This window comes from Saccostrea cucullata, unplaced genomic scaffold (assembly GCF_032062105.1).
Source record: "Saccostrea cucullata isolate Sc308-1 unplaced genomic scaffold, CSIRO_AGI_Scuc_v1 ctg17411, whole genome shotgun sequence".
NCBI classification, from domain to species: Eukaryota; Metazoa; Mollusca; class Bivalvia; order Ostreida; family Ostreidae; genus Saccostrea; species Saccostrea cuccullata.
In genome coordinates, this window is record NW_026933967.1 from 1 (window position 1) to 11,080 (window position 11,080).

General features: G+C 34.1%; 1 protein-coding gene across 1 annotated transcript; it reads left to right on the forward strand.

The window, feature by feature from the left end:
- Window positions 1–73: 73 nt before the first annotated feature.
- LOC134239703 (ras-related protein Rab-9A-like) lies at window positions 74–4,546 on the forward strand. The gene is made up of 2 exons (XM_062721862.1): window positions 74–193; window positions 3,376–4,546. The coding sequence occupies exon 2, from the start codon at window positions 3,404–3,406 to the stop codon at window positions 4,019–4,021; it is 618 nt and encodes a 205-aa protein (XP_062577846.1). The 5' UTR covers window positions 74–193; window positions 3,376–3,403; the 3' UTR covers window positions 4,022–4,546.
- Window positions 4,547–11,080: the final 6,534 nt, after the last annotated feature.

Consider the following 11,080-nt stretch of genomic DNA (forward strand, 5'->3'; position numbering starts at 1 on the left):
AAGCACCTGTTGGCGCGTCCTTCGCAACGGCGTTCTTGTACACCGGAAATGGATCCCGCGTGATACATCACATGACTTACCTGACGTCAGTGACTGATCTGCCATCATGTTCATGTTGACAAATCTGAAAAGAAAACAATGAAATTCGGGGTGAACACGAACGTTTGAGAACCTAAGAAAGAGAAAAAGGCAGGTAAAACACAAGAAGAGCATTTAACGTAAATTATGCAGTACATTTTTGGTTAGTTATTGTTATAGTATCAAGATAATTTCTCACTCAAATGGACACGGATATTCTTGCTGATCTCATTGAAATAATATTTCAATATTGGAATCTATTTGTCATGCAGTTCGCTTGTAATAGATATACACCAGCGTATAAAATTATTACCTATATCACATTATGTTAAACAAACATGCAATGCTATGTATTATCATGCATCATGTTCCTTGCTTGAAATTTAATATAGCCCACGTATATGAAATTGAAACGTTTATGTTGTTGTAGCAAATTTCTCACAAAATCAGTTATCCATCCACTTCTTCAGTGAGACGCTTTGCCTGTTTTAGGAGTTATAATAATCAGTGTTCGAAATAACTATGGTCTGAACCACCCAATACACCCCAATTTTGCAATCGATCAGATTACCGGCCAGCTTAGCTTGTAAAATTTTTTGATAATAAAAATTCATTTATTTCAGAGTTGTGGAAAACTGTCAGTCATGCTGGCAAAACTGACAAAAAATTCGCATGACCGGTAAAAATGCTATCAATGTTGGTCCAAATGACCGGCCCCTTTTTTTGGTTAAAGTTTTTTTGTTTTTCCATTTATCATCTGTGCATTTCCCGTCTTCATTATCGTACCTTATATGCGATTGCGTAATACCTTTTCTTTAAACGAAATCGAGGCTGTAAATGAAAGCAAAACTAGCATGGTTCTCGTGACCTATTAAATTTACAATTTGGGCAGAATGGGGTAGAAATACGTATCAAAGAAAAAAATAAAGTTTAGAGGAGCTAAATATGAAAAATTCTAACAGAAAGAATTCAAGCACAGGTGGGGAAAGCAGTAAATCTAGTACTCCAGACTGTTCCGGATTTTCGTTTTTTTTACCAATTGTGTTGATATCTTTATTATCGATGCAAAGAATTTTTGCAATTTCTAGACCCATTTTCAAGGTTTATATAATTCCCAAATCCATAAATGTTTTTAAAAAAATTACACTCACTCTGCTGAATTAGCATTGTGACCTGCCCAAAAGCGTTGGTATCTAGTATTGTTATTAACGCAAAATCAAAAGAAAAAAGAAGAGGACTTGCAAATGGAGACTGAATTTTGTATCATTATTAACATGATTTATTAAAAAGATGTGCTATAAAGTGAATAAATATTGATTTTTTTTTTCATTTTGCTACTTACTATTTCGGACCGACAAAAATCACTTTGGACCGTTTCGGACCGACAAAAATCACTTTGGACCGGCTCATTTTGTTTTCTTGCCGGTCCAAATGACCGGCTATCTGAGAAAGTTTTCCACAACTCTGTTATTTAATATGTCTCTTTTAAATCAACTAAAAGTATAAGTAACAAAGTTTAACAAACCAAGATGGCAAGAGGAAGGATTCATCAGTCCATAGATTCAGGATTCTGGTTCCAGTCACATAACTATAAACTTGAAACAAATTTTATTTCCAAGGCTATTAGATCTTTGTCAGGGCTGAAAACATAGTACAATTCTCAGTTAATCTTGGACTTTCAGTAAGGTGTGGCATTCTTGACATGCATAATTAGTGTCTGAAATTTACACAGCTTTCATTCACTGTTGAAATATATACATGGGATGAGGATGTCAGTGAGTGTTGCAATTATCCACTACAGCATCTCATAAGACAAAGAGGTGGAGCTTACGACATCTCATGGTTGTCAGCAACAATTGAAAGTTCCTGATGATATTAATTTCTCAGAACCAATGAGAATCTATTTGCCATTTGACAGATGTTTATTGTGTAGCGCTGAGGATGCCAGGGCTTACTGAAAGTTCAAGGTTAACTTAGAATTGTACTAAACTAGCAGTCATCCTTGCACATTTGGGATGGATGATCAGTAAATCTATGATCGGTTAGAATGATTGATACCCCCATATAAATTCAACTAAAGGTTAGAAGGTAAAAGCACAGAAGTTTAAGAGAAACAAGCTACTTCAAAAAATTGTGGCCCCCTCTTTCGGTGTCTTAGTAGGTTATGATGAAGATGCCATTATTTATGGCATATTGTTTCAAATATGAATACTCCATCACATGTCATTCAAAAGTAATCCCTAAAGTTAATATTTTTGAAAATTGGGTCAAACATGAAGGTGAAGGGGACAAAAATCATAGCGTCCTTGTAAACATCTTGTCACAGGTAAGGCACATGTCAAATATGAAAGCAATATCCCTTCTCAATCAAAAGTTAAAAGGAAAAAAAAAACATTTTTGAAATGTTTGTTAACCTTTATGGTCAAGGACACAGGGGAAAGAATTAGAATATATTTAGAAAAGTCTTTTCACAGATAATATGCAGTTGTAATATGAAAACCATATGTTTTCTCTTTCAAAAGTTATGACCAATTTAAAGTACCAGTAATATTAAATTTTGTAAAAAGTACCCCGGTAGGTCAAACTTCAAGGTCAAAGGGTCAGAAATCATGACATATTTGGAAAGGTCTTGTCACAGGTAATTTACATGTAAAACTTGAAGTTTATTCTCATTCAAAAATTATGACCAAGGTTAAAGTTTTTGTGACAGACGAACAGACTAATACAGATGGACAGTGGAATGAGATTTAATTTCCTTTTGCTTTTGCAAAGCAAGCTCTTGACTACTAACTGCAGAAAGCAAACAGTATACTAGAACATGTAACTTTGTATTGACCATAGGGAAAGTAAGGTCATGCAATACCCATTTTTCATTGATGCTGCATTTTTGCATTCTTCCAATAATTTTAAATACTGGGTACATTTATGCTAAAATATTAAAGACAGCTTCTCTCCCTGTGCATTCAGTGTAATTTTATAATGCCCACAGTACAATTTAACAGCCTATGTTAACTGTCAGCTGTGAGGAGTGACAATAAATTACCCTACACTTGATTAATTTTGATTAATTACTCTCACTGTAGTCTTTGTCCTATCATGTTGATGTAAAAGTACCAGTTTACTGGTAAAGCTTATACACTGTAGACACAACTTGCTCAGCTATCATATCTAAGGAATGTGAGAGAAGTTTTTTTTCTCTTCTGTGGATATATGCTACTAAATTAAAAAAAATATTTGACACATAATATTAAGGTTTGTACTGATTTTACTACATGTAGATGTTCTATCTTGATATAGGGGGAGACAGGAAGAAGAAGAAGAAGAGATGTCTCAGAAGTCCAAGTTACTTAAAGTTGTTCTTCTCGGGGATGGAGGTGTTGGAAAAAGCTCTTTAATGAACCGATTTGTCAGTAACAAGTTTGATGCCCAGTCATTTCACACCATTGGTGTGGAGTTCTTGAACAAAGATGTCAGCTTTGAGGGAGAGAATTACACCATGCAGATATGGGACACTGCAGGCCAGGAACGCTTTAAGAGTTTACGGACACCGTTTTATCGCGGAGCTGATTGTTGTTTGTTGACTTTCGCTGTTGATGATATTCAGAGTTTTAAAAATCTGGCAATGTGGAAAAAAGAATTCTTGTACTATGCTGACATTCAAGACGGTAACAATTTTCCTTTTGTGATACTAGGAAACAAAATAGATGTGGAAAATCGAATGGTTTCCAATGAAATGGCTCAAGAGTGGTGTCAAGCCAATGGACAAGCTCCCTATTTTGAAACCAGCGCTAAAGATTCCACGAATGTTGACGAAGCATTTAAAGCAGCGATCAAACGCTTACGGGACCTAGAGGATGTGATAGAGATCAAAACCCAGCATGGAAACACGGTAGACCTGAAGAGAAAGGCCAAGTCACAGAGCTCAGGGTGCTGTGGCAACTAATGAGATTGTTTTAGCCTATTACTTAGCAAATTTTACTTTCATTTCAATATTTTGGCATTCAATGCATCTTTTCTGCTAATATTCTGTATATTTTGTAACTAGCATTCAGACTCTTTGAAAGTGAAATTATCATGTGACCAAGGTAAAAGTTTCTGTGACAGACATACGGACGGACAGAGTTATGAGAATCAATGTCCTCTCACATTCGTGAAAGGGAGGAAAGTTTTATCATGTGAATTAAAATAATAGAGGGAGGAAGCATGTGCAATAAAAGCCAATACATGGTGTTCATGCTGATTGGTAGGGATGCTGTGTCTTAATTAAAAAGAAAAACGTCAGGTGACATTGTGTATATTGGTAGCATAAAAATGTAAACAGTAATTTTTTTGTGTTTGGAGTATATAATCATGTTGAAATCGAAAGAGTTGTGACTGAAAACATTTGTTTAAATTATTGGTCAAATCATTCAATTTTGATGTGTTTTGATACTTTATGAAAACAATAAAGGATACATATGTTTTTAAACTGTTGATTTATTTCTAAAACGAGATGTGTGTAAAACACTTTTGCCCCCTCCCAATTAATTGAAACTTCTGTAAGTCCAACGGGGCACATATCTGACTAAAAGGCTTGATCGTACCCAAAACAGAGCTTGACCTCGATATTCATATGATAAATCTTTATACAAAATTTCATTTCAATATGTTCAACCTCTGTGAAGAAAATGAATGGAAACTGCAAATAACTGGAATTTTTAAAAGTCCAAGGGGCATAACTCTGACAAAAAGGGCTCGATCGTACCCAAAACAGAACTTGACCTCGATATTCATATCATAAATCTCTATACATTTCATTTCAATATGTGCAACCTCTTAGAAAATAATGAACGGAAACTGCAAATTACTGGAATTTTTTCTAAGTTCAAGGGGCATAACTCTGTCAAAAAGGCTCGATGGTACCCAAAACAAAACTTGAGCTAGATATTCATATGATAAATTTGTATGCCGAATTTCATTTCAATATGTGCAACCTCTGCAAAGAAAATGAACGGAAACTGCACACAATTAGAATTTTTCAAAGTCCAAGGGGCATTACTCTGTCAAAAAAGGTGTTATCGTATCTTAAACAAAACGGCATAGATAATCTTGTGATAAATCTGTATACCAAATTTCAACGGAAACTGATGGTGGACCGACAGACAGGAACAAAGCAATATGCCCTCACTTCTTCGAAGGGGGGTATAATTAGTAGTACATTAAAACTTGGTTAGAATGAAGTCTCTGGGACCAGTAAAATTACTCCACTATATCCTTGATTCGTAATATCTGTATATTTGTTAGATCCTCCTTCTTTTGTTTGTAAATCTTTTTTGCTCCTCCGGGGACCCAAATGAGACTTATAAAATTCGGAATATCTGTGTTCAAAAAGAGTTTTACTGTATATATACATTTGAATTTTCATTGAGTTTGCTTAATTCTGATGTTAAACAACCCAGAAAGATATAACTATACTTGAACTTCAGTTTTTCAAACACTGATATTTCGTATATACCACGAATGTTGGAGTGATTCAAAAGTCCAAATCATTTTTTCTTCAAGTACAAATCAACAAAATATTAATTACATTGGTTACTTTCATGAAATACTCAAAATGGTTACTTTCATGAAATACTCAATTTTGCAAGACGAAACCTCATAATCATACACTTTGTTTACTGGCTGAATACCCCAAAAGGGATTTTTGAAAGAGATAATACATTTTTCAATATCCCCTCTCTAACACCAAAACCCTTTACCAAGGGGCCACTAAATTCACAATTTTGGAGAAGATACTCTTTCTCATTATAACTATAAGTAAGTCTGTTTGCCTAAAAAACCAGGAGCAGAAAAGAAGTTAAAGAAGGATAACGAGATAACGAAAACAGCATTCAATATCAAAGTCCATAAAACAATACAAAATAGGAGCAGAGCAAACACGGACCTCCGAAACATCAGAGGTGGGATCAGGTGCCATGGAGGAGTGAGCATCCCCTGCTGAACGGTCACACCCGCCGTGTGCTCATTGTCATGATCATTGTCATGATCGTGAAATAACGGAAAAATCCGTCGTCAATTCAGTGTATAAATAATGGACTAATAAGGTATGAAAAACGTCAGTCAGCATTTGACTCAATGAAAATTGTATTTGCTGATAACGTCATTGTATCGACCATAGAACTTACGAAATGATGACATTAAACGAGACCGTTGATATTCTTGTTTCATCAACTTGATTGTCAATAACCTACCTCGTTTTTAAAATTGTTCATACGTAGAACATGCTCTTGCGTATCGAATCAACTGAGATATATACACTCCGTATGCAGGTGATGAAGGTATATTACTGCAAAAGTAAGGGAAGTTGACGATAGAAAAGTAAAAGTCGTCACGTTTATCATATAACTTGGTTGTTAGGTTACCATTAACGTCTTTTTCAAGTAAAATATCCAAGTATGAAACAGATGTGTCAGACTCTGTGGTATCTTTTATTTCAAGCTCTGCTGGATATATCGTATAGACGTAGGAATGGAAATTACCATTGTTAATTGACAATACGTCGTCGATATATCTGAAGGTCGAGTTGAAGGCCACAGCAAGTGCTTTCTTCTTTTCACGCATAAGATTTTGCATAAATTCTGCTTCCTATGAATACAAAAATATGTCTGCTAATAACGGAGCGCAATTGGTTCCCATGGGAATTCCAATAGCTTGTTGGAAGACCTGGTCTCCAAAACCATATAGATATTGTCAATGAGAAACTCAACCATCTTTTTGATGTCAACTTCAGAATACTTGTGTGTACAATTAGAATGTGTTTTAACAAAATAATTTTGCAAATGACCAATGACCAGGTAAGTAAATTTACGAGTTCCATTTTTATTGAAGAAACAGCTGTCAATGATATCAAAAGGCCTGGACTTTAATTTATCGTGGGGAATGGTTGTGTATAAAGTTGAAAAGTCGTAAGTTTTTAAGCTGTTGATTTTGGTAAAATCTTGTGATTTCAAATTGTCCAAAAGTTCTTTGGAGTTTTTTAGTATCCACATCTGATTCACATCACACCACTTCTTGAATATATAGTTGCACGGTACTCTTGAAGATTTTTTTTCACTACTGTCAATATCTTAGTGAGGAGTAACGAAAGAGGCTTGGTTGAACATTTACTGGAACCTGCAATGTATCTTTGAAAGGAATACTGCATTTTCACAATAACAGAGCCCTGCCCTTAAAAAATTATACCGGAACTCACGATTCAGTGGTTCCAGAGAACAAACTGAAAATGTTCAAATGTTATTCCAAGATGGATGACGCGTGACGACGGACGAAAACAGCTAAAAAGACTTATTATGTAGCAATATACCTTATTCCCTGTATATAGGGTTTATGTCTCCCAGCTGATTTGATACACAGGAGCATGCTTTACATGCTAACAGTATCTAAAACGAGGCAAGCTATTGACAGGTCTATGAAACATTAAGAATACTAAGTAAAGTCATCATTTCACAAGTTCTATGGCGACGACTTTGTCAGCAAATACAATCGACCAAGAATAAGTTGGAGCCTTTTTTATATCTATTAAGCCATGATCGACGAATTGTTTACATACTGAATTGTCTACGGCTTTTTCCGTTTTCCCGAATACGAGACAGCAGCATACGGAGGGTGTGACCGATATCGACAGGGATGCTTACTTCTCCTTAGCCATGATCCTCCTTTTCATAAACAACAAGATGCTCCTTGGGGATTTTTTTTTTTGCAAATACGAGCACATAAAGTCTACATACAGTACTATGAAGATATACAAACTGTCACCAACAGAAGCTATGGAAAGGAACTATTTTATTGTCTGTTGCAAAATGGAGCTTATAGTCTCATATTACCTATTTTTTCTTACTTCGAAATACTAACATCGCAATGTAACTGTCATGAAGACATGTAATAGAAAGAGAGTATAAGCAAACAGCACCATCATGAATTTGATAAAATTCTTGTGTAGGGAAAGGTATGTCCTTGCATTCTTAGAAAAGCCTTTCTGCTCAGAATATGTGGTATACTGGATTTGAAGCACACGCCAATTCTGTAATTTCCTGTAGACCCGATCCGTAAGTATTTGAACAATAACTCTGAGATACTGAAACTCATACACATTGAAATTTCTCCCAGTCTCAATTAATTTGTGAAGATTTCCACCAGAGGGACTAGTAAAATCATGGCATTGCAGTTGTTCTATGTTAGTGCTTTTGGATGCATAAAAGAAGCAAACAATAATGGCAAGAAGATAACAGAAATATTTTCTGGAAATTCCCCTTTGTATCCAATCTTACTTAATCCGGAACACCATGAAGCAAAAGACTTGAAAGCTCAAATCCCATGAGCAAAGTACTTGTATGCACTTTAAAGAAGCATCCGTAAGATTACTTTTGCTTTCAATGCAAGAATTTAATCAAGAAATGACTAAGAGCAGACTCAAACGAAACAGCAGCTTATTTTATGATACACCACAATTTTATGATACAGGTCCGTGTAACACTTAACATTCAAATTTCTAAAAGATTTTGAGTTTTAGAATGTTAATATATTAGATCAAAATTCTATATTAATAACCGGAGACTCATTTGGTATATTGAAATTTAATATTTTAGTTAAAAATCTAAATGTTCTTAATTCCAAACAGGTTTTGAAATGTTAATAATTTCGATTTTTACCTTAAATGTTCACAATGCAGATTTCCAAAAACGATTTTTTGTAATTTAAACGTTTGGGTGTCTAATCTACCGTTTGTATAAAAAGTTTACACTTAACAATCTAAAGTTCGGTAATATTTTTCGTCCGTTTATTTTTTGAAATTAGCTTCAAGCTTCTAAAATCCAACTTTGAAACGTTTTAGATTATTAGAAATTTGGAATTTTGATTCAAATGTTCTACTTTAAAATAACCTAAACACTTTGAGTTTTTAGAATTTTACTTTAAATATCCAAAATATATACCAGGTTTGGAATTTGATATTTTTTATACTTGAAAAGTTGAGTGTTTGAATCAAAATTCTAAATTTCTAACAATCTAAAAGTTTGAAAGTTGGAAGTTTGAAGTAAATTCTGAATAATCAAAAGACGAAGAATGTTATTGAATTTTAGATTGTTAAGCGTAAACTTTCTGAAGAAACTGTAGATCAAAAAGTCAAAAGTTTAAAATACAAAATTTGTTTTTGGAAATTTGAATTTTAAATATTTAAGGTAAAAATCTAAAATATTAAAATTCTAAAACGTGTTTGGAAATTTGAAAATTTAGATTTTTGAACTAAAACATAAAATTTCAATATACCAAATCAATCTGAGTTTTTGAAATTTAGAAATTTGAACTAAAATATTAACATTCTAAAACTGTAAATTATTTTTAAAATTCGGACCGATACACCACAAGAGCAACATGTAAGTCATTAGATTATTTGACTTTAATGTGCATTTTTCATTTCTGTCAGTAAAAGTAAGGTTAATACTAGTCATAAGGAACCAAAGACCGAACACACCAAATTCTCCGTGAAGAATGCAGCAAATTTTCTTCTCAGTCTACAATATACAATGTCTTTCATCCCAAGTATGGTTCCTAGACCATGAAATATCCTCTTCTTCCAAGAAATAAAAGTTCATTAAAGAAGGATAGGGAGATAACAAACAGTATTCAATATCAAAGTCCATAAAACAATACAAAATAGGAGCAGAGCAAACACGGACCTCCGAAACATCAGAGGTGGGATCAGGTGCCATGGAGGAGTGAACATCCCCTGCTGACCGGTCAAACTTGCAGTGTGCTCCTTGTCATGATCGGGAAATAACGGAAAAATCCGTCGTTAATTCAGTGTATAAATAATGGACTTACAATTAGTATGAAAAACGTCAGTCAGCATTTGACTCAATGATAAATTGTATTTGTTTACAAGGTCACTGTATCGACCATAGAACTTACGAAATGATGACTTTAAACGAGACTGCTGATATTCTTGATATTCTAAAAAATTAACTTGAACTTGTTTCATCAACTTGCTTGTCAATAATTTACCTCGTTTTAGAAATTGTTCATACGTAGAACATGCTCTTGCGTATCGAATCAACTGAGATATATATACTCCGTATGCAGGTGATGAAGGTATATAAAATTAATTTAGGAACTAAGCAAATGTCTAAGAAATAAACAACATCAAAAAGTTTACTAAAAAAGAACTTGGTACGTACCGAAGGGATTATTAGTAGATGTGAATTACCCTCTAACTATATTTTCAATCAAACTTTTTATCATATTTATTTACATATTTATTACTCATGTTCAGGCGAACTTATTACGAACTCATGGAATATGGATATAGCTAACAGTAAACAAACTCAAAAGTCCATTGAAACAATACAAATCGGGAGCAGATCAGGTACGGACCTCTAAAAAGAGCAAAGGTGGAATCAGGTGCCTTAGAGGAGATATTATCTCCTGTTGAGTGTTGACTGGTACCATCCGCCGTGTGCTTCTTGTCATGATCGGAGAAACGGTAAATCTGTATACAATCACTTGTGTAAATAATGGCCTTACTATAAATATGAGAAACGTCAGTCAACATAACTTTGATGACTGGTCGACAGTGGATGTTTACTTTATCATGGCATCTGAACCCACCTTTGCTGTTTTTAGAGATCCATAATGAATTGCTATGTCCCGATTTGTATTTGCTGACTATAGGTCTCTGTATCGAGACTGTTGATATCCTTATTTCATCAACTTGTTCAGCAAAAGGCAGAAGTTCATAACACAAAAGACAGATAAGAAGTTAGAAATATAATTATAGCGTCATTAAATATTTATACACATCTATTTTTACTGTAAATTTTATTTTTCTAAACATTTAGAGTCAGAAACAATTGAATACCAAAAGTTTTGCCTGAAATTGGCCATTCAGCATCCATGATTCAGTTATTCAAACTTTTTTATAAGAGAACACCCAAAACAAACAAGCATTTTTAATAGCAAGGTTTTTTAA

What these genes read in the sequence shown, in the direction of transcription:
- LOC134239703 (XM_062721862.1), top strand. Translation starts at nt 3,404, where the DNA reads ATGTCTCAGAAGTCCAAGTTACTTAAAGTTGTTCTTCTCGGGGATGGA.